At 50.2% G+C, this 26,216-nt stretch overlaps 11 protein-coding genes across 11 annotated transcripts; 5 read left to right on the top strand and 6 right to left on the bottom strand.

The window, feature by feature from the left end:
• Nucleotides 1-15: 15 nt before the first annotated feature.
• On the bottom strand, nucleotides 16-588 carry LDX57_012925 (SCP2 sterol-binding domain-containing protein; the record flags this gene model as incomplete). The annotated part of the gene is made up of 3 exons (XM_046094673.1): nucleotides 16-179; nucleotides 261-470; nucleotides 573-588. The coding sequence occupies 3 exons, from the start codon at nucleotides 586-588 to the stop codon at nucleotides 16-18; spliced, it is 390 nt and encodes a 129-aa protein (XP_045950652.1).
• Nucleotides 589-1,783: 1,195 nt separating this feature from the next.
• LDX57_012924 (DEAD/DEAH box helicase) lies at nucleotides 1,784-6,217 on the top strand. The gene is made up of 3 exons (XM_046094672.1): nucleotides 1,784-4,178; nucleotides 4,241-5,686; nucleotides 5,745-6,217. The coding sequence occupies exons 1-3, from the start codon at nucleotides 2,178-2,180 to the stop codon at nucleotides 5,754-5,756; spliced, it is 3,459 nt and encodes a 1,152-aa protein (XP_045950651.1). The 5' UTR covers nucleotides 1,784-2,177; the 3' UTR covers nucleotides 5,757-6,217.
• An 841-nt stretch (nucleotides 6,218-7,058) lies between these two features.
• GSP1_2 (Ran family GTP-binding nuclear protein) lies at nucleotides 7,059-8,101 on the bottom strand (the record flags this gene model as incomplete). The annotated part of the gene is made up of 5 exons (XM_046094671.1): nucleotides 7,059-7,190; nucleotides 7,253-7,458; nucleotides 7,522-7,675; nucleotides 7,749-7,841; nucleotides 8,033-8,101. 5 exons carry the CDS (start codon nucleotides 8,099-8,101, stop codon nucleotides 7,059-7,061), a joined length of 654 nt encoding a protein of 217 aa, XP_045950650.1.
• Nucleotides 8,102-8,462: 361 nt separating this feature from the next.
• On the bottom strand, nucleotides 8,463-9,752 carry NAS2 (putative 26S proteasome non-ATPase regulatory subunit Nas2). Its single transcript, XM_046094670.1, has 5 exons — nucleotides 9,665-9,752; nucleotides 9,450-9,615; nucleotides 9,305-9,377; nucleotides 8,899-9,254; nucleotides 8,463-8,795 (listed from the first exon to the last, which is right to left on the bottom strand). The coding sequence occupies exons 2-5, from the start codon at nucleotides 9,612-9,614 to the stop codon at nucleotides 8,667-8,669; spliced, it is 723 nt and encodes a 240-aa protein (XP_045950649.1). The 5' UTR covers nucleotide 9,615; nucleotides 9,665-9,752; the 3' UTR covers nucleotides 8,463-8,666.
• A 736-nt stretch (nucleotides 9,753-10,488) lies between these two features.
• LDX57_012921 (uncharacterized protein) lies at nucleotides 10,489-11,363 on the top strand (the record flags this gene model as incomplete). The annotated part of the gene is made up of 3 exons (XM_046094669.1): nucleotides 10,489-10,713; nucleotides 10,778-11,086; nucleotides 11,136-11,363. 3 exons carry the CDS (start codon nucleotides 10,489-10,491, stop codon nucleotides 11,361-11,363), a joined length of 762 nt encoding a protein of 253 aa, XP_045950648.1.
• A 1,050-nt stretch (nucleotides 11,364-12,413) lies between these two features.
• On the top strand, nucleotides 12,414-12,866 carry LDX57_012920 (uncharacterized protein; the record flags this gene model as incomplete). Its single annotated transcript, XM_046094668.1, has 1 exon — nucleotides 12,414-12,866. One exon carries the CDS (start codon nucleotides 12,414-12,416, stop codon nucleotides 12,864-12,866), a length of 453 nt encoding a protein of 150 aa, XP_045950647.1.
• Nucleotides 12,867-13,523: 657 nt separating this feature from the next.
• Nucleotides 13,524-14,003, top strand: LDX57_012919 (SBDS family protein; the record flags this gene model as incomplete). Its single annotated transcript, XM_046094667.1, has 3 exons — nucleotides 13,524-13,684; nucleotides 13,749-13,872; nucleotides 13,944-14,003. 3 exons carry the CDS (start codon nucleotides 13,524-13,526, stop codon nucleotides 14,001-14,003), a joined length of 345 nt encoding a protein of 114 aa, XP_045950646.1.
• Nucleotides 14,004-14,362: 359 nt separating this feature from the next.
• Nucleotides 14,363-15,508, bottom strand: thp1 (mismatch-specific DNA-glycosylase; the record flags this gene model as incomplete). Its single annotated transcript, XM_046094666.1, has 1 exon — nucleotides 14,363-15,508. The coding sequence occupies one exon, from the start codon at nucleotides 15,506-15,508 to the stop codon at nucleotides 14,363-14,365; it is 1,146 nt and encodes a 381-aa protein (XP_045950645.1).
• A 1,437-nt stretch (nucleotides 15,509-16,945) lies between these two features.
• On the bottom strand, nucleotides 16,946-17,419 carry LDX57_012917 (uncharacterized protein; the record flags this gene model as incomplete). The annotated part of the gene is made up of 2 exons (XM_046094665.1): nucleotides 16,946-17,292; nucleotides 17,362-17,419. The coding sequence occupies 2 exons, from the start codon at nucleotides 17,417-17,419 to the stop codon at nucleotides 16,946-16,948; spliced, it is 405 nt and encodes a 134-aa protein (XP_045950644.1).
• Nucleotides 17,420-20,205: 2,786 nt separating this feature from the next.
• On the top strand, nucleotides 20,206-22,011 carry LDX57_012916 (putative NADPH oxidase (NoxA); the record flags this gene model as incomplete). The annotated part of the gene is made up of 4 exons (XM_046094664.1): nucleotides 20,206-20,300; nucleotides 20,348-20,602; nucleotides 20,655-21,064; nucleotides 21,116-22,011. 4 exons carry the CDS (start codon nucleotides 20,206-20,208, stop codon nucleotides 22,009-22,011), a joined length of 1,656 nt encoding a protein of 551 aa, XP_045950643.1.
• Nucleotides 22,012-22,506: 495 nt separating this feature from the next.
• Nucleotides 22,507-26,067, bottom strand: LDX57_012915 (uncharacterized protein; the record flags this gene model as incomplete). The annotated part of the gene is made up of 2 exons (XM_046094663.1): nucleotides 22,507-23,526; nucleotides 23,578-26,067. 2 exons carry the CDS (start codon nucleotides 26,065-26,067, stop codon nucleotides 22,507-22,509), a joined length of 3,510 nt encoding a protein of 1,169 aa, XP_045950642.1.
• Between the last annotated feature and the right edge of the window lie 149 nt (nucleotides 26,068-26,216).

Genomic DNA, 26,216 nt, shown 5'->3' with positions numbered 1-26,216 from the left:
CAAATAGTAGGGTATCTATAGCTTGGCCTTGCCTTGGGCCTTCTTCATGATGGGTTCCATCTTCGTTGCCTTCATAATGTTGCCCTTGATCTTGAGCTTGCCTCCCATGAACAGTCGCTGGGCGTTGGCCTTGCCCGACACCAGGGAAGCGAAGTCTTCGTCAGACAGGGAAAGGGTCACTGTCGGATACCGCCGAGAATTAGCACGGAACCGTAAATGTCCATCGGACACGTTGAACCAAGAGGACCGGATGTACTAACCGTCGGCCTTTCCACCGGGAGGAGCAGCGCCCTTGCCCACGGCACCCTTCTCCTTGAGGTCCAAGTACCAGCTGTCCTCCTCGCCCTTCGAGTTCCTGAGGTTGAAAGCGACGACGGCCTTGGCCTTGTCAACGGCGTCTTTGCGCTCGGCAGCGTCACCCTGAAGGGTGGAGTGGATCACGTCGAAGGCGGCGGACGAAGGGAAAGCGTCTGATGCAGCGAAGTAAGATGAAAATCAGCTAGAGTCACGGAAAACAGGGGGGTTGTATCGCGTCTAGGCGACCGGGGGGGTTGACGAGAGGACAGACATACCGTTTTTGAGAGCCATGGTTGGTATAACTAATAGGATGGTGTTTCGTAGAGAAGAAGTCAGAGGAGCAGGAGTAAGAGTAAGATGCAGAGTTCGATGACGGAGAAATCAGAGGATGACAGATGTTAAATAAGGAGAGCAGAGATATCCGGGGTTCGACCAAAGGCCACAAGGCCAAAGGAAGCTACCCCGGAGTGTTCGGGGCATGTGAACGGGGGAGGCGGTCGGGCGGCTTTTGAACCGAGGCTGCCGCGGGCGCTCCTGTGATCAGGAAAGCTTCGTTGAGATCTACACTTCTACACAGTAATTACGCTCTCGTTCTTAATTTCTAATTCTTCTCTGTTGCCCACTTCCACGGTCTTAAATGGAGCATCTACCGTGCATGAATTGACGACCTCTCCCAATGCGGTAAGCATTGCGCACCATGTCCTGCCCACCAATGATGGCCATCAATGCCACATGGATCAGGCCGTGCCTCGTTTCCCGGCTGGAGTAGGTCACCTAAACTACATGACGGTTCCTTACTCCGGAGAAAATGCTAGAAAGTAGACCCTGCAGGCTTGTGACGTTAAGCGAGCAGTCTTTCACATATTTTCCGTCCGAACATGCTCCGCGAATCATCCAGCTGAAGCACCAGGTAGGAGACGGCGGATTGGAAGATTTTTGCTCCTGTTCTCACATTTTCTTCTCCCTAGAGATCTCCTGCCTATGGACAGTACTGGCATTCGAAGTAGACTTTCGATAGCCATACCGTTGACAATGCGTTTGGCTGTCTCAACCTGTGCAACGGGAATTTCTCGCCTTGATTTGCTTACTCCGTAGTGCGTGACAGTCACCCCAGGTCGCTAATTGGCTCCACCTCCTAGAGACAATTGATTCGATATATTCTCATGTTTGTGGTCTGGAGAGCTGGGACGAGGGACCCTCGACAAGCCATTGCCTTCCTATGGAGTGAGCAAGCAGTCAGCATTGACAAATGTCTGTCCAGAGCAAACAGAGCGAACTGGAACATCCCAGTTTTAGATCCGGAGATATCAGTAGAGTTTCCTTGCAAACCGATCAAAGTTGATAGATAAAACAAAGTCGGCAGGCAGCGATGGATGACAGATCAGGTTGCCACCCCGTGACTTTCGGAAGCACGGATTTTCCCCTGCAGCGACTTTTCTACCAGTCTACATCAGAGTCAATCGAAAGAGTGAAGCTGCAGCCTCCCATCCACCCCTCGTACCGTCTCTCCCCCTTTTTTCTTTTGTTTTCTTTGCGTTTCTTTCCTTTGATTTCTTTCTTCTATCGTTCTGGCTTGGTTTTGTCCTTTGTAGTGGGTTCTTTCTGACGTTCCTCCGTCATCCTTTCTTAACTTCGGACTTTGCTCCGCCAAGAGCGATCGTCAACACGTCTAATTCTCATTACCTACTCTAAGAATTTCGACGCGGGCTTTCATTTCCTATTTTAATCCACGGCCAATCTCATCTGTACTATTTACAGCCGTGGACATCAGTCCAGCTCGCGTTCGTTCCTGCCTAGCCGTGGGGCTTCTCATCTTTCGCAGGCAGAGCCTGTACAAAGGTCCAGGTTTGTGCAAAATTACCCTTTGCCGGACTTAAGCCATGGCGTCTTCGACAATTGACGCGTCCGTCGAGGATGTCTTGGATGATCTGCAATTGAACCAGGTCATTCTAGAAAGTTTAGACCAGGAACGGCCTGATGCGGTCGCCGAAAGGCAGGAGATTCTAGACATCATTAAAGAACTCGAAGCGCGTCTGGCGGTACTCCGCGGTGAACCTCCCGCTAGTTTTCAGAGTCAACCTTCTTCTCATGGCGCCGCAGAACATACTGTTGTAAGTCGGCCTCAATTAGAACAGCCTGACGCATCTGCCTCATGGTCATTTCAATCAAATCATCGGCATGATTCGCCTTTTTTCGTGGGTCCCTCAAATATGCGGAAGCGTCAGCGTAATGAGGACGTGACCGATGGGTATGAAGACGCCGATGAAGATGCCGAAACCGATTTCACGGACGATCTTGAACCGCCGGTCAAGCGTGTGCAAACAAGCCGACCATCAGAAACCTCTAGTTCCGTCGCCCGGTCGAGCCCCAGCATACCGACGGATGACGGTGCTGACGAGCTGCACAAGCTTCTCGGTTTGGACAGTCGGGATACCCTCTTACGTCTCCAGGAGGATCAGCGGAAGGCCGAACAATGGCTTGAGATGCGCAAAGAACAGGAGCGACAAGATGAAGAGTTTGCCCGTAGGCTCAATGAAGGCTTTCAGGAGCGCCATCGGCCGTCATCACCCGTGAGCAGCCCTGCTCATCATGGCAGAACCTCGACTTTTCCTGTCCCATCCTTTTCAGCCGAGGAAAGGGGCGATCAATGGTCTTCATATCGTGATCCCAGTCATGATCCCAATCGCTCGCATTTTCGAGCCCCTTTATTCCCCGACGGAAATCGCACCGGATCCGAACGCTACCCCGTCCCCATAGCTCAGGACAGCGACGATAGCGACCTCGCAGAAATCACTGAAGGAGATTTCCAGCATCACACACGTAGCCCGTCAAACCATTACACCGACGGCATGCCCACCTATCCTTGGATGCCTAGGCGTCCAGAGGTACACCGTTTCGAAAACATACCACCCCGAAGTCTCGGTGCGTCTGGTCCGGTGTACGGGCCAAACGTGTTTCAGAATACTCTGGCAAGGCTTAATGCAGGAAAACAGCTGTTTGAACAGGCAGGGAGGTCCATCTTCGGATCAGATTCTAGTCCGTTTTCATCACATCGAGGAATCCCGCTCCCTGAGCATGAAGGTCCAGATCCATATTACGACATGTTGAATGATCTCTACGGACAGGGGGAAGATCCTCAAAAAATAAACGACGATATCAAGCAATTACTTGAAACCATCAGACCCGATTCCGATATCTCCAAGGAAAATCGTGAAGGCACCCCTGAAGCCCTGAAATTTAATTTGCTGGAGCATCAGAAGCTAGGGCTGGCGTGGATGAAATCGTTGGAGGAACAGGATCAGAAAGGCGGCATTCTTGCGGATGATATGGGACTGGGAAAGACAATCCAAGCCATCGCGCTTATGGTCTCCCGACCCCCTGAAGACTCGGAAAGGAAAGCAACGCTCATCATTGCTCCGGTCGCATTGATGCAGCAGTGGAAGCGAGAGATCCAGAGAGTTCTAAAGCCCGGACAGCACCAGCTGAGAGTCTACGTATTGCATGGCGACAAACGAGCCGTGGGCTTCAGGGACCTGAGAGACTACGACGTGGTTCTTACCACATTCGGCACCCTCTCCTCTGAATTGAAGCGCAGGGAAAAGTATGATGAACTCCACGGACATGAACCGACCGAGTCCAGAGAGCTTCTCAAATCTATGCCATGTCTTGGTCCGAGCAGCAAATGGTATCGTGTCATCATAGACGAAGCTCAGTGCATCAAAAACCGGAATACAAAGGCTGCGATAGCGTGTTGCCGTCTTGACTCGACGTACCGCTGGTGCATGAGCGGGACTCCGATGATGAACAGCGTCCAGGAGTTGCATTCTCTGTTGAAGTTTCTGCGCATTCGACCTTACGGAAGCCTGGACAGATTCAATCATGTAAGTACACTCGCTCTCCCTATTTTATCACCAATCGGATGTCTAACAAATCTTGCTCTCAGGACTTCACGCGCCCCTTGAAGTCTGGTAGTGCTAATGCGCAGAAAAAAGCGATGAAACAGCTGCAGGTGTTGCTCAAGGCGGTTCTTTTGAGACGAACGAAAGAATCTAAGATCGACGGCAAACCCATTCTTCAACTCCCACGGAGGGTGTTAGAAAAGGTGCACGCTGTTTTCAGTGACGATGAGCAGGAGTTGTATTCGGCACTTGAAGCGCAGACCCAACTCCAGTTTAACAAATATCTGGAAGCTGGCACTGTTGGACGCAATTACTCCAACATCCTGGTCTTGCTCCTCCGACTTCGACAAGCTTGTTGCCACCCCCACCTGATCAAAGACTATAGCGTCAAGCTCAACGCGAACACGGATGAGCTGGACCTCGTTGAGAATGCGAAAGCCTTCGGTAACGACGTCGTCATTCGCCTGAAAGGAAACAGTGACCTCGAATGCCCCATTTGTATCGATGCCGTTGACAATCCGATTATCTTCTTCCCTTGCGGCCATAGCACCTGCGCTGAGTGTTTCTCAAGGATTTCAGACCCAGAGCTGTCCGTGAGGCAAGGCCACGATGGCACCGTCGACGTCAAATGCCCGAATTGCCGTGGCAAGGTTGATCCCAAAAAGATCACCGATCATCTGTCGTTCAAGAAAGTTCACTTCCCCGACGAGTCCAGCGAGTCCGCAGAGTTGGAACTGCCTAAACCCGCTGAAGAAGACGAGGATGACAGCGACGACAGCGACCAAGACAGCTTGTCTCGATTCATCGTGAGTGACGACGAAGAAAACAAGACCGCTCAGTCACCGAAACGTAAAAAGAAAGGGAAAATGCCCCAAAATACCAAGAAGACCCTTGCGGATCTGAAGAAGGAAGCCTCGAAAAATCAGAAATCCAAGCGCAAATATCTCCGCCGTCTGGACAAAACATGGATATCTAGCGCCAAGATCGACAAAGCAATGGACATCTTACGCGATGTTCAGCTCGGCGAAGCGAAGGAAAAAACCATTATCTTCAGCCAATTTACTGCATTGCTTGACTTGCTCGAGGTTCCGATCATGCGCAGCGGATGGGGCTACCGACGCTACGACGGCAGTATGAAGCCCGCGGACCGGAACTCGGCGGTGCTTGATTTCACCGACAATCCTGACTGCAGGATTATGCTGGTGTCGCTGAAGGCTGGTAATGCTGGACTTAACCTTGTCGCTGCATCTCAAGTTATAATTTTCGATCCATTCTGGAACCCGTACATCGAGGAGCAGGCGATTGACCGTGCTCATCGAATCGGACAATTGAGGGAAGTGCATATCCATCGAATTCTTGTAGAGAAGACCGTCGAAGATCGTATTCTCGAACTTCAGGACAAGAAGCGAGAAATCATCGAAGGCGCCCTTGACGAAAATGCCTCAAAGAGCATTTCTCGTTTGGGGACCAGAGAGCTGGCCTACCTATTTGTAAGTCTTCCGACCACACTCCACGCATAGACATCACGATGCTAACCTTCTTGATTAGGGTGTCCATTAAACATCTTTCCCTAATTACCTCACGACCCGGCGTTGTTGGATTCTTGCAGCTTTATCAATCGCGTTAAATCCATTACAAAAGAAACCAAGATACCCCTAATCTGTCTGTTATTCTGCCCCGGCTATGTTACAAAATGCGTTCTGTTTCCTGTATCTGTTCGACTTCTTCTCGGTTTACATAGACCAGGACACTGGCATTGAGAGCATCATAAGTCGATACTTTCGAGCAATATTCCTTTTCATGATTCTGCTTTCACTTCAAGCCCTTCATTCCCGCTGTCTGTTCCAATAGACCATTGGTCTTGCTTTCGAGGGCTCAGATATTTCGGTTACACTTGCTCTCCCAATACAATTTATTTGATTCTAGAGATTGATTGATTGCCCTACTTTCAGGCTCCTCTTTCGGCTCCCTCTTGAGATTGATTTTCTTTCTTTTTCTTTTCTTTTCTTTTCTTTTTTTTTGAATAATCCATGGCTTCTTAACTTCTCGTCACTATCAATTCTCTCTTCCTTTTCACCTATACTAAAACTCCCTGAGGTAGATAGATACACACTCCCTAAAAAACCTAGGCAACCACCTCGATGTCCGTAAAAAGTCCCAAGGTAGGTACAGTACATATCTGCCATGCGTGATTTTGACTATCCTGTCCTACATACCTAGCTATACGACCTGCTTGCTTGCTTGTAGTTTACTTACCCAAATGACATCATGACGTCACCCACAATGCCTATTGTTGCGTTGTGCGGTTCCTGGATTTTCCAGGGAATTGATCGTATTTGGATTAGATGGGGCCTTTTTAGGTAGGTGGGTTGTTGTTGGGGGGTTTTGTTTAGGTATCGACCAACAATTGTTTTTTAGGTGCCCTCTTGGAGATCTGGTATAGGGTGGGTTGTCTATGCGAATTACGGAGTTTTCGGAATTTTGGCTTCACGGTTAGGTAGATAGAAAGGCATTTTGGGTTCGCTTTTGCTTTTCCAATCGACTATTCCTAGAGTCGTTGTCACATTGCATTTTCTTGGGCGATGAATTGCATCGCCTCGCGAGGAGAACGGGGGATAAAAAGGAAAAAGAAAAAAAAGAACTTTGAAGATAAAAGGAGTCTAGACTACTATTTGTAATATTGCAAACGCATAATCATGCCGACCGTTTCACGGGCCTATCCACCGACCGCTATTCGTTGTATCGTAATTGGAGACTTTGCATAACGAAACAAACACTTGCGGGGAAAACGGAGATTCTCTGCCATGGTTGCGCAATGGCGGATGAATCGCTCTTCCCCTATCCCTTTCAGTGACCTGACGTTTAGAGGTCTGCGTCCTCCTCGTCGGGCAGAGGCATCTGGGCGGCGGCGGCCATCTCGTCGTTGTACTTGGCAAGGAGCTCGGGGTCGACCTGCACCTCGGGGGGAGCGAGAGCGGGGGCAGCAACGAATTCCTGAGAGCAGGAGTGTTAGTGAAGGGTCTTTAGGTGCTCGGGAAGAGTTGTGGGAGTCTTACCAGCTGGGGGTTGCCGACCAGCTTGCGAGCAAGCCACAGGAAGGGCTTCTCGAAGTTGTAGTTGGACTTGGCGGAGATGTCGTAGTACTGGAGGTTCTTCTTGCGGTGGAAGGTGATGGTCTTGGCCTTCACCTTACGCTCCTTAACATCGACCTTGTTACCGCACAGCACGATGGGGATACCCTCGCAGACACGGACGAGATCACCTGCGGTTCATGGTCAAACATCCGAACGAATCGATAGCCTCAGGATTTGTTGGCTAAACTTACGGTGCCAGTTGGGGACGTTCTTGTAGGTGATACGCGAGGTCACATCGAACATGATGATACCGCACTGGCCGTTGATATAGTAACCATCTCTGAGACCACCGAACTTCTCCTGACCGGCCGTGTCCCACACGTCGAACTGGATCGTTCCCAGGTTCTGGCATACAGGTTAGTCGAGCGAAAAACAAGGGCGGTGGGACGACCAAAGCGGGGTCACTGGCGGGGCATACGGTGGTGAAAGTAAGAGGGTGCACTTCGACACCGAGAGTGGCGATGTACTTCTTCTCGAACTCGCCAGTCAAGTGACGCTTGACGAAGGTGGTCTGTAGTCGATGAACGTTAGCGATATGTCATGTCGATGGTGTGGTAGGCGGGAAGAGAATTTTTTTTGTTGACAGCGGCGGGGACTGGGATAAACAAAGACGGCTCGACAGATTCTATTGCCGAAGATGGCGACAGAAGTCTCGTATCTGAAGACATCGATGCATTAGAGGACAAAATCGATCCAACTTGCCTTTCCAGTACCACCGTCACCGACAAGGACGAGCTTGAAGGTTGGTGGGGCCTGCGCGGCTTCAGCCATAGTGATGTTTTATGTGAGGTGAAAAAAAAGGGCAAAAAAAAAGTATTAGAGGAGAAAATGAGTCGGTAACACGAGAAGACGTGTATTCCAGGTCGTCAAATAAAAGCGACGGGTGGAGGGCGATGGAAGAAGGGGTGTGCGGTAGAGCGACGTGAGGATAGGGAGGAACAGAATGAAAGGCGATTTTGGTGATGGAATTTTTGCCCGTCGGTCGTCCAACCCCAGAGGTCACGTGCAATTGTAGCCTCAGGCAGGAATGCCCCGCGGTACTGCGGCACAAAGCGGTCGATCCACGAGGCAGACAAAGCACAAACCAGACTGGCTGCTTATTCTACGAGATTTTATTATTAGAACTTCTTTGACTGCTGCTCAAGGGGTGAATGCCTCTCCTCTGCATTATTATGTCTGTTCCGGCACCAAATACTAGTCATAAGGCATCATCAAAGCATGTCGCCATATCTCATCCCTCACCCGAGGTTGAAAAAAAGTAAAAGAGAAAAAGAAAAAACAATGAACACGCTAATTTAACCTATTGCATCACCGACCAATTTCCTTCTGATCCCGTTTACAGAGGGACCAGATGACAGCCCAATAGACCTCTACCACCCCAGTCACGGCGTGGTGTAAGCTCCAGGGTCAAATCCGCACTGCTGCCCAACTCATCTTTCCTGACAACCTTCACGGGGACGGCTCGCTAAATGAAGTCAGTATGAAGGCTTAAGCCTAAGATGCCGGATCGTTGAACCCGCCAATAGGATAGAACGCATAGGAAATGGAAAAGAGGGGGCGATGCTTACGCCTTCGTTTTGTTGAACGATTTCTGCAACTTTGGTCAGACGTTCATGGTTGATCCAGTTCACAGTCCCAAAGCTGCGAACAGTATCGCCTGCCTTTAGCCCGGCCTGATCTGCGGGGCTTGCAGGCACGACGCTGTTCACTCTTGCAAACGCCGGTCCCAGTGCCCCTGCATTTGACAGAGAAGTATCATTCGAGTCCGACCGCGTTCCGTTGGTGCCGTTGGCATTATCGGAAGTCGTAGAGCCCTGCGCGCGCTGCAAATTCGTAAATTGTTCGTGAACCTTCCTCTCGAGATGGGTCATGGCATCTTTGTGATCGTTGCGAAGTCGGATGATTTTGGTTCGAATCGTACGGACTTAGATAGGTCTTAGTAGGTATATCAACGCGTTATTGTTCGCTGCTTACTTTGGGCGATGTCGATGTCGTCTCGTGGGTATCCGTCGAAGGTTGTGAGAGTGGTGTTCATGTTCACGCCATGCTAGAGATCATATCGTCAGTTACGTCACGAAGCGATTTCGAGAACTCTGTAAACAAGGGAGGGTACACTCACGGAGCTGAGGACACTGCTGAGCGTTGATAGCTCTTCCTCGATGCCTTCCTTTTCCTGCATCAAGTCGGTCATCGAAAGCTTAGCCAGATCGCGAGGAGCTCCTCCGGACGAAGGCCCGGAGGACACTGTAGGAGCGTGGATATTATCGTCCATGGGGATGCCCATTCTAGAAAGAGTTAAGACAAGTAAAGCATGATTGGGAGGGGCTGAAATACAATGAAATCTAGTCAAGAGGGTTGTTTGCGACAGCTATCGGGTTGGTGGGTCGCGTCAATCTGGGGGGAGTTGCGCAGTTGCTGGGCTTGGCATGGCCCTGACCTATAACTACTGCGACGTGGTACAGCACTACTTAGAGAGAGGTCGATATGTACTACGAACAGAATATTATATTTAAATGAGTCATTCAGAAAGGATTCACAATCCTTGTACAATCATAAGATATACAAATCCAACCTACTGCCGACAGTGCAGATCTAGTCCTCGTTCATGTCAAGATGACTGAGGCATCCTTGTTCATCAAGATTTCTTCCTGCTTTCTCAGGCATTCACTGTCAAGGTCGTGACTTCCAACTTTCCCTTCGGACTCTTTTGCTCTTCTCCGCTAAGGGACACTCCGCCAAATCCAAGACAATGTGTTGCTTTTGCATTTTCAAACATACTTCCCAGATGCTTTCCCTTATTCTCTTTGATACCACTTCACTCGTCAATCATAATGGCAGACTTGGACCAATCTGCTCCAAAGCCCTTCCCCCTCGTGGAACCTCATGACCCAGAGAGACTTGTCGACACCAGCAACCTTCTTGAATGTGCGGATGGCGTGGCTGGGTTTCTCCCCTTCAGGCGATGGGTGAAAAGCTTCCGAGAAAAAAGAGAGTACCCCCGGCAGAACTGTCAGAGATACGTCGAGGGATGGTCTGACGCCTCATCAAATCGCTGCGAAAATTCTCTGGGTCTCTCAATTGGAAACGGGGCGCAGGAGCTGCAATGGGAAGCGTTATCAAGGCACTCCTCCCACCTAGGCACAGTGAAAACGAACACAATGAGCATCACAAGTCAGAGCGTCATGAGATCGAGAGGCGCGACCCAAAGTACAACCAACTATAGCACCAAGTCGGACATGCGGCAGTCAACCGAGAGCGCAAGACCTGTGAGCTGGATCATGGACGAAGAAGCACACAACCGAGCGGTCAAAAGACGTAGAGCATTACGGGAGATAATAGTCACCGAGTCGGACTATGTGCTGGGATTGAAAGCCCTTACCGATGTATGGTTCTTGACTGATTGAGGGAGCCCTATATTTGTCCTCTTAGTTGACTATCGCTTTTCAGATCCTTCTCCTCTTTTCGACAAGACAAGAGATTTACCGCAATCTCCAATTAATCCGCGGAACACACGACGCCTTTCTGACCCGATTACGGACCGTGACGCCCATGTCATGTCTCACCGGGATGGAGCTTGGACAGTCAATACCCAACAAGATACCTAAACACTCCAACGCAGCCGATTTAAGTTTCAAGGCTTTCCAGAACATATCGTCGGGAACTCGTAATCCGAGCACAAGGCCGAATCTCCGCATCAGAGCTATCACTGCGGAAACTAACGAGGCGCTGGAGGTCGCCCGTGAGATTGACAAACTAGTAGGTGAGAATTGTTCTGCTATTCTGTCAACGCTGACGTTTGCCGAAGTCCATGACATTCGAGGCATATAAAGACTTCTGCAGTCACTACGAGCAGCTGATGCAAGATATGGACCTCTTAAGTCGCTCGGTACCCAACTGGGCCATCCTCGACCAAGGCATCGAAGCTCTATCTAAGTCAGTGGCATCGATGGAAAGCCGGACTCTCGAGCCGAACAAATCCATGTCTTTGAACGATCTTCTCATCAAGGTCAGTCCGGAGTTACACAGTAAGTAGTGTATCTATCTTTCTGACTCAGACTGGCAGCCCATTCAACGACTTTGCAAATACCCACTGCTGCTTCAAGAGCTACTCAAGTGGACCCCTATACAGGACGATCCATCTGCTCACGATGGCATAAGAGAAGTCTTGGAATGCGTGCGAGCCACGGTTGCCCAGATCAATGAGGCCCCGAGCAATCCCATCAATAAGAAACTTGCCCATCAAACGCTTTTGCTGCAAGACATGTTAGAGTTTCCCAAAGAGGTAAGATGTGCTAGGCATTTACCATGCGGGTCAGGTTTACTAAAGCCCTAGGCCTTACAGACACCCCTGCATGACGTTTATCGTGAATTGGGGCCAATCAATCTCTGCGGTGTGCTCCATGTGACCTATCAAACGTCTAGTCATTTGATGGGTGGTTATATGGTTTGCGTTCTTTTCAAGAACCATTTTTTTCTCGCAAGAGTGCAGGATGACTTCCGAAGGCTTCATGCAGTGATGTGTTTGTACACCTCGGATGCTAAAATTGATACACCGAGAAACGGCCAAGGTAATGGATGAATAGCCTCATCTTTGACCTACGCTAAATGATATTCAGGGTTGTCTTGCCACAAGTGCTATTTCTCATGGAAGCTGGTATTCCAACACGAAGACAAAAGGTTCGAGCTTGTTTTGAGCGCCTCAAGTGCAAACGAAGAGAGATTATGGAAAACAGGACTGCTTAAATCCGTAGCAGCATCAGCCGATGTGCAGAGACCAGTCTCTTCGGGGCAAAGTAAATACTGCTTCTTGTCTTTGGGCCTCGAACCTCTGGACAGTGGCAGACCTTCGATTCACTCATTGGCATTTCCCCGGACAGAGTCCAGTTTACAACATATAATTATCAAAAAGACTCATTGCCCTCATAAGCTTGGAACTGCCGACGTTGAGACCGAAGGGGTAACCGAGCGGCCAAAGACGCCTTCGTCGCCCCCTCTGGTACTGACGAGCAGGAGGCAGGAGCGCGTCCGGCTAGAAAGGGTGATTTCACCCATTTATACCCGCGATTCCCTCCCTTATCCTGGAATGATACTGACGAAGGGAGATATTCTGTTTGGGTCTGGATCGGTTATGAGACGGCTCAGTCTCCGGCCGGGGATACATAGGCGTTCTAGTTCCGCACACCTGCCCAGTCGCAGAACGATCGAAGAACATCCCGAAAAGGTGGAATCCGCAGACAACAGTCATATGGATGAGATGGCGCAACGCAAATCGGAACACGATCCTGAGAAAGGGCGCACCATCCTACCCATGTACAGCTTCGGAACGATCGGACGGAGCAAGACATTGAGGCGCAAAAGCAGTTCTCGGCAGCCTTCCAGCCCTGATTCGCAAACCTGCGTTGGCAAGGGGGAGGGAAGCCATGAAAGCCTTGAAAGCCCTTCCATGAAGTCCTCGATCCGAACGATATTCAACTCGATGTCTCTACGAAAGGCAAAGAGAAATCGTCGTATGGGCTTGGCTGGTGGAGGGGGATGATGCAACCGGTATGGAGATGGGGCTGCAGTATTGCATCAGGGAGCATGACACGACTGGTTGGGGGACGTTACTATTCTATTCATCTCGATTCGATGGCTGCGGGGCGTGGGCTGATGATGTGGTGCTTGGCGAGACGTAATGGCAATAATCACCAGGGGAAGATCGTAATCAGTGAGGGAATTCGCAGACGCAGGCGAGAAAAGCTCCCCACCGGTGTGCAACAGAAGGAAAGAAGTGGTCCGTTGGATGGGTTCGAGGGCCCCAGTCTGATGGATCCCTTGTAAGAGAGAACGTTCACGGTGGCCGGGCAGGCTATGACGTCGAAGGTCGACTACACCCTCCCATCCCACCAGATGTCCTTATTTAAAGGCCATCCCTTCGGCTTCTGATTATAATTGAGCATTATAACAAAGATATCACTCTACTGAAGACCATCTTGACCAATACTGAGCCTTTTTCTCCCGTCTTTTTCTGATACCCAAAGTTCATTTGTTCTTACATTCCTCCGCGTGATTGTCCCCGCCCTGCCAGCCTGGTGACGTCATTAACCGTTCATACTTAACTTGCTTGCACCACGCCATTTTCTTCCTCTTCTCTCCATCTCCATCTGCCTTCGATAGACCAATTCCTCTCTAAACAACACTCTACACATCCAAAATGCGCGCCAACGACACCACCACCAAGATCTTCTACAAGGGTTCCTCCGAGGACTTCATCGTCTTCGTCGATGACGTGAAGATTCTCGAACAATGGCGCCAGGACCGCTCCATCTCCCTGGCTAACGTGCTGAACGGCTGGAAGATCTTCGTTACTCACAAGTAAGCCAATTGCTCTATCAAGCCAAGCTATCGGAAGAAGAAATTTAACTAACATCCCACTCAGGCACGGCGCCCAAGGTGTCCTCGACGGAGCTAGCAAGTCTACTCTGCAGAACGAGTTCGGAACCGACGACGAGGACACTTGCATGACGAAGATCCTTGAGAAGGGTGAATACCAGGTGACTGCTGTATGTTCTGACCCTGTCCGGATCCTAACTTGACGGTATAAAGTGGCATATACTAACGATCTCGTGAACAGGGCAAGGAACACCAGGGTGATACCAACCTTCGCAACGGTCCCGCTATGATCTCGCGGTAATTTCTTCTAATGGCCGTATCATGAATGCCATTTTTCTGGGAATCATGGCATGACGGGTTTTCTTTTTTCTACCTTGTTTATTTTCCTCTTTTTTTTTTATCGACCCGAAAGCTTTACGAGGTCATGGAATTGTTGATCAACGGATACTACTGCAATATTCTACGAGGCATGATGGTTTGAGGTGTTTATTGTGTATGTTACCCCTAGGATTAGGGTTGGTATGGTATTATATGGTAGATTCTTGCATCATCAGATAATATAGCATATACATATGTATTATTTGCTGGATCTTTTTCGGGTTGAATGTAAATGGGTTGGTAGAAAGTTGATTTGTATGCATAGGGAAGTCGTGGTCTATATCAGATCATATCCTTCTGCTCCTGTTCCTCTTTCATCTCCTCTCGTCTCCTAACAACCCACATCCCCAACTCATTCCACACAGCCTCTTTCTGCGCCATCGTCATCCCCGCCGCCAGCCCACTCGTCGTCGTAGCCACAAACACCGGCGCCCCATCCCACCCCTCGCACCGTCCCATCTTCTCCCCTTCTCCCTGCCACCCATACCGAAACTCCTCCTTCCGGATGCCCCTCCCCCTCCGCACCCGCCAAACCGCTTCCCAGATACTCTTACCCACCAAACATACCGCCTCGGGCCGCTGCGCCGCCACCTTCGCTTCTAACACCGGCACCCCCGCGTCCATCTCCGCTTTGCTGAGCATGCTGGCGTCGCGCGTCGGCCGTTCCACGATGTTCGTGTTCCCGACGTTGTAGAGGTCCGGGAGCCGGTATGTGTCTGAGGGCGGGTGGCGGATGGTGGTTATTCCTGACGAGTGGAGGAGTTTCCAGAAGAGGTTTGAGGGGTGCGCGTATGCGTATCCTGTCGTTCCGGTCATTATGCCGGGGTTGACGCCGACGAGGAGGAGCGTTAGGTTTGGGGGGATCGTGTCACGGAGGAGGGAGGATGTTGGGGATGGAGAGGCCGACGGGGTGGTTGTTCGGGAGGTGCGAGGGCGGCGGGATCGAGTTGGGGGTTTTGTTTTTGAGGGAGGGTTGGGTGATTGCGATGTGGATTGTGGCGAGGACGAAGTTGACGATGCGGAAGCGGTGATGGTTGATTTAGAGCGTGTCATGCGTGCTGAGAGGAAAGGGTTGCTCTGTCTCGTTCTTCTGCGTTTGGGAGAGGATATTATTGGCTCGGTGCTATTCGAGAGATCTGGTTTTAGGTCTTGCGCTTCATCGAGGGGACGAAGGCCTCGTTTCGATTCCGAGCTCGAGCCAGAGCTATTATCATCTTGTAGGATCCCTCCGGCGCCACTCGACTCCAACTTCATCTTCTGTTCTCGCCCACCGTTCACGTTCTTCGACGCATGAAAATACTGATTCAGTCGCCCATTGAAGCTAGTCAGCTTGTTCACGGGGACGTCGTTGTCATCGTTGTCTTCGTTCTCGATGATATCCTGTTTCGAAACATCCTGTATCGTGCAGGTGTACTCCGAAGGGGGCATGTTCTTCGGTTTTCTGATGTTCTGCGGGTTCCTTTTGCTATACTGTGCTATGTTAGTAGGTTTTGTAGTTAGTGTATAGAGAGAAAGAGGTTTTATATAGCTGGTGGCAAATGGCTTCATGAAAAATCCTTGATTCTGTTCCTTTTTGGTTTAAGACAGAGAGCATTGTCCTTGCGTTGGAGTCGAGGAGCTAAACTTGATCGGGAGACGGGATTAGCCACTCGGGTCACGTTCTTGTGCTTGGGTTATGCCCACTTATGCTGACTCATGATTCGTGCGTAACGTAATCGGACAGCGAACCGCCGCGACACCGAACCGCCGTTTCTCACTATAACTACCACTATAAAAATTGGAAACTTACAACAGATATAGATATTGATGGATAATAAGAATAAAATAGTAAATTATATTATATTAAATCATTCTATCAAAGCTTTATAGAAAATTATAATTTCAATAGTCTCTTTTTACTCTCATTATGATATAAAATACTTCGAGCATTAGGTATTGTAATATAAGATTTACGATCTGTAAAACTAAGTAACCTTTGGATTATTTTATCTATTTTGACGTAAAGTATATTTAGTTTATATAGCTAAAATAGCCTTTGGAAGGAAATCTTCTATTTTATATAAATGATAGAGTTCCATTTTTTATAGTGGTAGTTATAGTGAGAAACGGCGGTTCGGTGTCGCGGCGGTTCGCTGTCCGATTACGTTAAATAATTTGTGCGCAAGGATGTGCTGGGGACAGTTGGTTATGAATAGGTATGTTAATTGTATTTGGAGAGTCAAAGATAAAAGCTTGTCATCTCGATAATTGTTTCAGATCTCACATTATGTAGTATTGGCAGTGGTGTCGACGTGCACGACGAATCCATCGCAGCTGTGGCAATAGCCGTTATATATTCCTAGTGAAGCAGCTTCAGATTGTAGATTCCCGTCCTGCCTGTGCAATTGAAAGAGACATGCGGACACGAAATCGATAGCAGACTGTAGAGTGGAATAATTCAATATTCGGTAAGAAAAAAATATATAGGCAGGACTGCCAGGTTACAGCAAGCCAAGGTGGATATTGTTGAGATGTCTCATGCCTATTGACTATGTACGATGCTGACTTGCTGCATTATAATACAGAGCACTGTGATATTATCAAGTTGCAGGAGTCCTGTAGGTTGACCACCTGCTTGTAAACTGGCCATCGCTGGCAACTATGCTTTATGCCACCCAAAAATAAACGCCTGCCGTTTCCCAGAGTACCATTATGCCCAAACCAAATCGTGTATCGTGCCATGTATGTCGTTAGGATCATTAGTCGAGTATATGCATGCCGCAAAAAGGATTCGTGATGTTATATGTGGTTATACTTTGAGGGAACGCCGTTTTGGTAAAGTCCACGGCTCCGGACAAACAACCTAGCAAGAGTCAATGAAGGAATCTAAGCAGGCTGAATGATGCATGCACATACCTCGCCTTCGCTATATGCCCAAAAGTAGACCCCGATGCCAACCAGGTAGTATATCGCGGGATCCGTGCCTTGGTAGAGAAGCGCCGAGAGTAGAGCACTGAGTGGATAGAGGATGAGTCGCACTTCGATGCTCCGGTGTGCTAATGTCCCGGCGAAGTATTTCAGAGGCCATTCCCAGGCGAGACCGAGTAGGCCCATTATTAGGTTGAGAATCTGCAGGACCGGAACGGGCGCTACGGCGCCGTTCAGGTTTTTGGTGATGAAGTCCCAGAAGACTTTGGGCCAGATGAATCCCTCGATGGCGGCGCCAACTTGGTCTGCGATGGAACTCCACTGTTAGCGTTTCCGGTTTATTATTGATCAAAAGGGATAGAGTAGATGCGTACAGGCAGCAGCCGTGAGGATAATTAATCGGCCCCAGTGGTTTTTGATTAGCCTCCCCATGGTTTAGACTGGGAAACAAAGTGGTGAATGCGCCGAGTAGCTTTCGTCCCGCGAAAGGTCAAGATAAGTCAAGGGTATTTGTTCCTTTCAGTCGCTTGCCTTGTCAATTCGAGTCGCTCGTATGGATTTCTTCGACAAGGACATGGCAAGGTGAGATAGAGCAGTATGATGGGAGACAAGATTTGGAATCACAGCAATCACATCCGCACAGACAGTCAATACGAGGATGGAGCGTCTAATGGAGACGAAATGGAGGAGTCATGGCATGGCATGTCAGGAAGAGGGAGCGAAGGATGAGCATTACATACTCTCCAGGACGGACTTGTTCTGCCAGCGCCAACCGAGGGACCGCCACCACCGCATCACCGCATCTCATTCTCGCCTCTTGTGCTACGCAGACGTCCCTTTCTCAACCGCTGCCTCCTCTACGCCAATCGAATGACAGCGCCCACCGAATCCCCCTCTTGGCTTCTTCACACGTTCAGAGCTTCCGACACCCGTGATTGGACCTGACAGGGCCTGGGACGAAGGAAAGGATCCCCCTCTCGACCGGGAAATGCTGCGTCCTGGCCGCCCTGGTTGGGCGCTACCTCCATGCACGACCGTCCGGGCCTGAACAAATGAAAAGCGTCAGACGCTGGAGACGGCGCGCACTAGCGACCAGACGGAGCGTGACGGTGGACCGAAGCATGCAGGAGATTTGCGGGAACACACTTTAGCGGCCGATGCATTTGTGTCACTCGCACCTTCTGATTGATGGCCGTCTTTCCTGTGAAGACTCGACGCGCGGGGCATTATTCGAAATCAGTCTGTTTCCTTTTTTATCTTCCTGGGCGGCGATTTTCGCTGATGCTACTCTGCCATACTGTACACCTGTCGCATCTCTTGGCCTTGGGAACGGGACGGTTTCGATAGGCGACAGAGAGAGATGGCTGAATAGAATCGGAGAAAAAAAATGTGAAAGCGAAGGATAATACGCCTCTCAGTTGGTCAATCTTATCTCCTGAATCCTTCACAGTCACAGTCACAATAGAATTTCACCGTCTTTTCCATTTTGAAGTTTACCCCTCCCCTCTTGTGTCTGACCGACTAGAAGAAGATCATTGAGGAGCTTCCTGACAGGGCCGAGTTGTCGAACGGACTCCCAACAAATGTGACGAGAAGTCAATCATGCAGAGCCAAGTGGGCCAAGATCCTGCCTTGCATTCATCTCGGATTTATTCCAACTCGCTCAGCGCCAAGCACCAACCACCCCGTACGTTGCCAAAGGTCGCGCTCGGAGATGCCTGCTGCTTCGGACTAGCCTAGACCAGCATCTTTGATAGGAATCTAATTTTGGCAGTCCGTTAAACATCGCTTTCAATTCAACCCCCTCTCTTGAGTCTTGACGCTGCCAACAAGTTGCATTGCGGTGGAGCACGAAGCCGGGATGCTAGGATCACGCTAAGACCGTGTGACGGCATCAGCGCTTGCAGAACGCTTCTCATAGGGCCAAACCACTCTGGGGAGGCCGAGACTCCACCTTCCACGAAGCAAATCATCTATTTTAAAGAGCATATCATCTTACAAGCTACGGTCTCCACGGATACGCCAAGCGGCCACCGGCTCCCAATCGCTTCCAGCTTATCCCGGCACCACATGGTTTCTTTGTGCGGTGGAATCGCCAGGGTATGAGAAGGCGAGAAGAAGATTCAAGAGAAATGGCGTTACTATTCTTGAACCCGTGGCCGGGATAGCCGCTCAAAACAGAAAGAGCAGGCCGGTCGGAAGGTTCATGGCACAATGTGATGGATTGACATCGGTCCCTCGGAGCGTAGCTGAAGGATTGTGCTCGGAAGAGCAAAAGAACTGGCCGAGCGTTCATCTGGCAGCGAGGAAACAAGTCATACGACGCAGCGATGAACACCAATGTGGCTGGAAGAAGGTTTATCTCGCGAGGACAGAAGAACCTACCATGAATTGTCCATCCACGGCAGGAGTGGCGGTTGAGAATGAATCCCATACTAGGTAGGACCTGCAGCGCTTCAGCAACGTTGCCCAGAGCGCCGGGGGGCATAAATATAGCAGCAACACTATGCTATTTAGGGCTCTTTTGCCCTCCCCTCCCCCTCTCGTCTTCCCTGCACGGCTGCACCCCAAACCATTCCTCCGGGAACCACAACGCCAGCCGTTCGAAATTTTCTCGTCGTCGGACCTTCTCTCCCCACCCACATGCGTTGTTTCCGCTGGTGATAACAATAATGCTCCGATTGAGGCATCCTCTTGGCCCCCAGTTGACCCGAGGTGCCGCTTTCTGATCGATCCGTCTTTTGCCTTTCGTGGCTTTACACGAAGACCTTGGCTGGTGGTCTTGCCCCTTGAGACCAGAACACCCCATGAAGTCATATGAGAATCCTTATCCCAAACGAAAGAAGGAAACTACTATCTCACTCTCCACACTCGGGATATCGAACCCGGTTGCACTCTATGCCATCATCGTCGACCATCCCTCTCAACTTGCATTTTGACCGTCTCTATTTTGCTCGGCCAACCTTGGCTGGAGTCGAGCAAGGCACTGAAGCTGTATAGCAAAGTCCTGGTTAATACAACCACAGCCGAACCAAAGAAGTCATTCCTTTAATCTACGGCTCGGCGTTGATCCAAAGACGGTCTGCAAAAGAGTGTCATTATCCGTGATAAATAGCTGTCTTGTTGTTTCCTTTTTCCGGTTATCGCTGGTCGATGCTCTAGCTGTTATTCAAGGTTTTGATGCTGTATTTCGCTTCATCAAAGTTCCCTCCATCATCATGACACATGCGTGGGGTTCCTATTTCACAGGTTCAAAACTTTGGTTCTATTCCATATTCTGGGGTGCACACATTGCTATTTTTGCAGTAGGCTGGTATGGTTTTCGTACATTTTTACGGAGCAGTCGCTGATTTCTCTTAGGTATTTACAGGCGTCGAACTCAAAGCTAGACGCTCTCAATACCCTGCAATACTCGGTCTGGATTTCCAGAGGCGCTGGCCTAGTATTAACGGTCGATGGGGCTCTCATTCTTCTGCCGATGTGCAGAAACATCATCAAATGCATCAGACCGAGGATACGATGGCTACCTTTGGATGAGACTGTATGGTTTCATCGTCAGGTAGCATATGCTCTGCTTGTTTTTACAGCCGTCCACACGGCGTCACACTATGTCAAGTGAGTCTAGACACTCAGGTGGTCATTATGGCGTAGATCTAATAGCCCACAGCTTCTACAACGTGGAAAAGAACCAACTTCGACCCGGGACGGCAGTACAAATACACTTTACTCAAGCAGGTGGAATAACCGGCCATGTTATGCTCCTCTGCATGATGTTGATGTATACCACTGCGCACAATCGAATTCGCCAACAGTCGTTCGAAACGTTTTGGTACACGCATCATCTGTTTGTACCATTCATGCTGGCTCTCTACACCCATGCCACTGGTTGTTTCGTTCGAGATACGGCCGACCCGATTTCACCTTTCGCCGGCCAAAGATTTTGGGACCACTGTCTTGGTTACGAGGGATGGCGATGGGAGCTGATAGGAGGTGGGCTCTATCTTCTCGAAAGGCTTTATCGCGAAATTCGGGCCAGGCGTCAAACTGTGATTACCAAGGTGATCCGCCATCCGTATGGTATGTTCTACCTCAATGCTTGGTTACAAGGGTATCTCTGACAAGTAGCAGATGCAATGGAGATCCAGTTCCACAAAGACAGCATGGGATATAAAGCCGGTCAATGGCTTTTTATTCAAGTACCAGAGGTGTCCAACACGCAGTGGCATCCTTTCACGATAACCTCCTGTCCCTTCGATCCATACGTCAGCGTACACGTCCGTCAGGTCGGAGACTTTACTCGTGCTTTGGGAGACGCCCTAGGTTGTGGACCAGCACAGGCTCGGGACTTGGAAGGACTTGACCCCCTTGGCATGTATGAAGTGGCTCTCCAGAACGGACAAAAGATGCCCAACCTCCGAGTCGACGGGCCTTACGGAGCGCCCGCCGAAGACGTCTTCGAGAACGAAGTTGCAGTCCTCATCGGAACTGGAATTGGTGTCACGCCCTGGGCTTCTATCTTGAAAAATATCTGGCACCTCCGATCCGGCCCCAACCCCCCACGCCGTCTTCGTCGTGTCGAGTTCATCTGGGTCTGCAAAGACACCTCTTCCTTCGAATGGTTCCAAGCCCTCTTATCCTCTCTAGAATCCCAATCCGCCTCCGCAGCTGCTAGTGAAGGCCGCGCTGAGTTCTTGCGCATCCACACCTACCTCACGCAACGTCTTGACGACGATACTGCTGCCAACATTTATCTGAACTCCGTCGGCCAGGATCTCGACCCTCTCACCGAACTACGCAGTCGCACCAACTTCGGTCGTCCCGACTTCAAGCGTCTTTTCACGGCCATGCGAGACGGTCTCCAGGACCAGACCTACTTATCGGGCTTGTACGGGACTCTGAACCGGCGCACCGAAATCGGAGTGTATTTCTGCGGCCCGAATGCAGCGGCTCGACAGATCCGAGAGGCCGCCGTGACGACGTCCACTAAGGATATCAAGTTCAAGTTCTGGAAGGAACACTTCTAACCTTTCCTCCCATAGTTCTTTTCCTATTGTGGTCTATTTTGTTCTCCTTTAGTTATCTTTGACGGTCTAGACAGTGTGTAATATTTGCATGCGAAGCGAAAAGAAAGGGTATGGGTTTTAACTATTTGCTATGAGATGTTATGACTAACGATTCTCTTTTCTTGTGGTTTAACAAGGTTTGCGGATTTCTTTCCTGTTTCTGTTTCTGTCGTCTTTTCGTTTCTTTTCTTTCATTTTCTGTGTTCTGTCTCTTTCCGTGTGTGATTCTGATTATCGTGATTCCTGCAATTGTGTACTATAGTTCAAGAATATAGCCTCTGAATTGGATATACAAATACAAGTTATTGCTTAGGTAATGGGATCTTGACATATGGATAGAAGTGTAAGGCCCACACGAAGCCAAGGAATTCATAACCAACAGATCAATGTGTCACATAAGCGTTTCGTGTTAGCATACAGCCCCTTGTAAGGTAAGAGATATATGCAACCCCAAGCCTACGACTCCATCCTCTCATCCTCCTCGCTTTCCGCATCCTCAGGCATCGTGATCGGGATCCCCAACGCCGCAGCCCGATCCTGCATCTTAGCCGCCATTTCATCCAACAGATCCCCGATGTCGACGTGGATCCGCAACTCCTTCTCCACGAGGACATTGTACACGCGGCGGAGCTCGTCGAAACCCATTCCTTCGTCTTGATGGGAAGATGGCGATGATGATATATCGGAGTATCGTTCTCGAATGACGTCCGCGCGGAGATGGCTGAATGCTAACATCATGAGTTCCTTGGACCACGGACAGGCGCGCATACCGCGGTAAAAGACGGCCTTGGCGCGGCGGATGTCGTGGTGCGAGAGTTCGAAGAGGATGTAGAGTTTCCAGAGGGTGAGGTTGGACCGGGCGCTGGAGGTGGATGTGGAGGGTTGATGGGTCGAGGTCTTGTCTTGGCCGGTGATGGCTTTTTCAAAGGCCGCTCGCGCAGAGTGGATGGTTGAGCCGGCGTGGACGGGTCGGCTGAGTTCGGTGTATATGGAGAAGAGATGTGATGTGACGGGGACTTGGGTTGTTGTGAGCAGGTTGTTGGCGTTTGCGCTTTCGCTGCCTCGGGGATGAGTCGTGATGTCTCTCATGGTGTCTCTGACGCGTTCTTCAATTCGGAAGCGGGATTCGTTCCAGGCGAAGAGAGAGAGGAACATGGTGTTGTGTGGGAATATTGAGATGCTCTCAGTTAAGAGGGTTCGGATGTATGAGGGTTTGTAGAGGGTGCTGGTGCGAACGTGGTGGTAGAGGAGTCGTGCGCGCGATTGGTGGAGGAGTTCGATGGCGAAAGGTCGGAAGGAGCCGGTGTGCGACGGCATTGTATTGAGTCTGTGGGTGGCGTTGAGGTATGCCTCTTGGGATTTGACGAGGTTCAGCGAGTGGGTGAGGTAGAGTAGTATGGCCAGACAATCGGTGCAGGCAGCGAAAACGTCGGCATTCTCGGCGGCGAGGGCGGTTTCTTGCGTCCCCGACAGATACTAAGATTATTAGTGCCATGTTGCTAAGTTCGGATGGGGATCTTGTCTTACACTCTGTATCTTGAGAAAATTCGTTGGACTGATGGTGGGTTGGCTGGAAGAATCAGGGAAAGCCTTCAGGTCAACGCTGTTCTCAGGCATTGACAGTAGAAGGTAAGAGGCGTGAGCTATATTTCGAGCTTCTAGCAACTCCCATATCCATGTATGCCATAATAGAACGCTCTGAGCCTTGTCCTTCTCCGAGAATGTCTTGCTCATGGAGAGAGAGGTCGCCCAGACGTGGTCGGCAACCGCCAGGTTGCCTGAGCGTCGCTCGATGAGAGCGTAACAATTATAGAGCCGCAAGCTGGAGGACCGTTTCTTGAGCAAGGATTTTGCATACTTCTTGGCGTCCTTGCTGCTGCATGCGAACTCTACGGCAACGGCATACTCCGCCATATGCTCATTTCCCGGCATTGCCTCAACTAACAACCGCAGAACACGCCGAACCCAGTCGGGATCGATATCGGATCGCGAGTGCAACGTCGCCTGAGCCCACGATTTCAAAGACGCAAACCATGTCCCCTCGCTGGCAAACAGGGTTTGGACATTGTGGATGAACTTTTGGTGAGGGAAGAGAATTGGTTGGTGGGTATTGGCAGAGTCTTTGGGAAGCCAGTCGTCAAGGCTGGAATGTGCACTATTCACAAGATAATTCTGGAAGAAGCTATCGCCAGTCCAACCGGCAGTTGTTTCCAGATTTCTCGCAGATGTTAAGGGCGGGAGGCAGCAGAAATACAGAAAAGCGTCGACCAATTCCTCAGCCGAATTCAGGTCCCAGACTAAGGGTACGATTTCTTGGAGGTCCGACGAGAGAACAATTCGGAAAGGGTCATCATCATCGGATTCATCTAAGCTGCGACCGGGAAGCCGGGAATTAAGAATCCGCTCCCTTTCGCAAGTTTCCCATGTTGTGAAGATCGCTTTTGGATTGACGTGCGAAACTGGCTTGAAGACTCTGGGAGCCGCAGGAGCACCACCGCCATTAGCCCAGCCTTTTGCCCCAACCTCGCCAATGCGAGCACTCTCCGACTCCCAGAATTCCATCAATGTCGATATTATCCGCTGTGAGTCTGCGTCTATTTGTTGAGGCCGAAAGAAGGCAGCCTCTAGAATTGCTTGCCAGAGGCCAACGGCATGTTCTGTGAACCCGGACTCGCGAATAAAGACCGTCAGCCGGAGGAACAGGTAGATCTGGACGTGAGCTTTCCCAGGGTTATCTGGGGCCGACCGATTTAGCTTTAAACATTCCAAGAAGGTGGTTAGACATTGTTCATAGGTGAAATCAAGGAATTCGGTCTGTCGAAAGTCCAGATATTTAATCCAGAGACTGACGAAGTGAGCGTTCGACTTCAATACCGCCTGCCACTGTGCGGACAATTTCTTCGTATCCCACAATTTCGCGCCCTCTTCCAGCCTGCCCAGCAGTAAACGATCACGAGCAGGATTTTGACCGGATCTTTTTAGCGCCTTTTCATACAGCGAAAGCTTGATATCGGCCAAGCTTTGCTTTTCGGCATACGTCAAGGCGCTAGATTCTCGTCCAGCGCCCTGGAGAAGAGTCTCCTGGTGATCGATAAGCTGGAGCCACGTGCCGACATCACCAGGATTCTTCTCAACGGCTCTTGTCAGTTCAACATTTTGTTGTTTGATCTCCTGATCTGGGTCCATGCGAACCCCTTCGTCATCGCTCGACCCGCTGTCCGAGACGGCCTCCAGGTCGCTCGGGATGTCGTCTTCCAGTTTGGCTTTACCGTGTATTGAACGATACGCGTGTTTCTCATCGTCTGACTCGATCTCGCCGATAATTGCTTGTCGTCGTCGACTGCCAGAAACGTTAAGAGGTAGAAAGTCTTCGCTGGCATCCGCGTTTTCATTCGGTGAAGATGCTTGACGTATTCGAAGTAGCTTGGGTCGTTGCTTATGGAGACCCGCCAGTATGCGCTTGGATTTCGTTTTGGACGCATCGGAGCGCCATGCGTCTGTTCTTATGACCAGCGCGTCTCCTTCAGCGGTATCCCGGTCGATTTTATAATTCGGAGGGAGACCCAGTACACTCCCTCGACCCACGCGATGATAGAGGGGAATGCTGTAGCGATGAATAGTACCATATATCAGATTGTATTTGTCGCCTTTGCGATCAATCACGAATAGATCAGGTACATCTTCCTCGGGCGCCTTCACCTTGGTTTTCGGCCACGATCGATATTCGGAGGTGGACTCCCTCGGTTCCTTGGGGGTCTCGCGACGGCGATGTTCCGGTTCTCGACGGGCATGACGATGGTCTCGGCGTTCTCGCTCTCTTCGCCGTTCTTTCGACCGCGAACGATCACGATGGCTTCTATGTCTAGAATGATGGCTCGAACGATGCCGGGAACTCTTCTTCTCTTCTGTTTCAGTGTTGTCGCGATCGGGTCGCTGAACCGCGGGCAGAGGAGCTGTCGGGGGTTTAAAGCTAGCAAAGCGCGGGATAGATTTTTTCTCCTGTAATGAAGCAGACATGATGAGTGAAAATGAATTATCTAGAATCTGACGGACAAACAACAGCCACTCACCTGAGAGCCGGAGGAATCCATGCTCTTGAGACGTGGGCGTGGGCCAAACCATGCCGGAGCCAAAGGCGGGCGGAATCGACAACTGGAAAAACTCCG

This window comes from Aspergillus melleus (assembly GCF_016097325.1).
Source record: "Aspergillus melleus strain CBS 546.65 chromosome Unknown contig9, whole genome shotgun sequence".
Taxonomy (NCBI): domain Eukaryota; kingdom Fungi; phylum Ascomycota; class Eurotiomycetes; order Eurotiales; family Aspergillaceae; genus Aspergillus; species Aspergillus melleus.
This window is presented reverse-complemented; position numbering and strand designations above follow the sequence as displayed.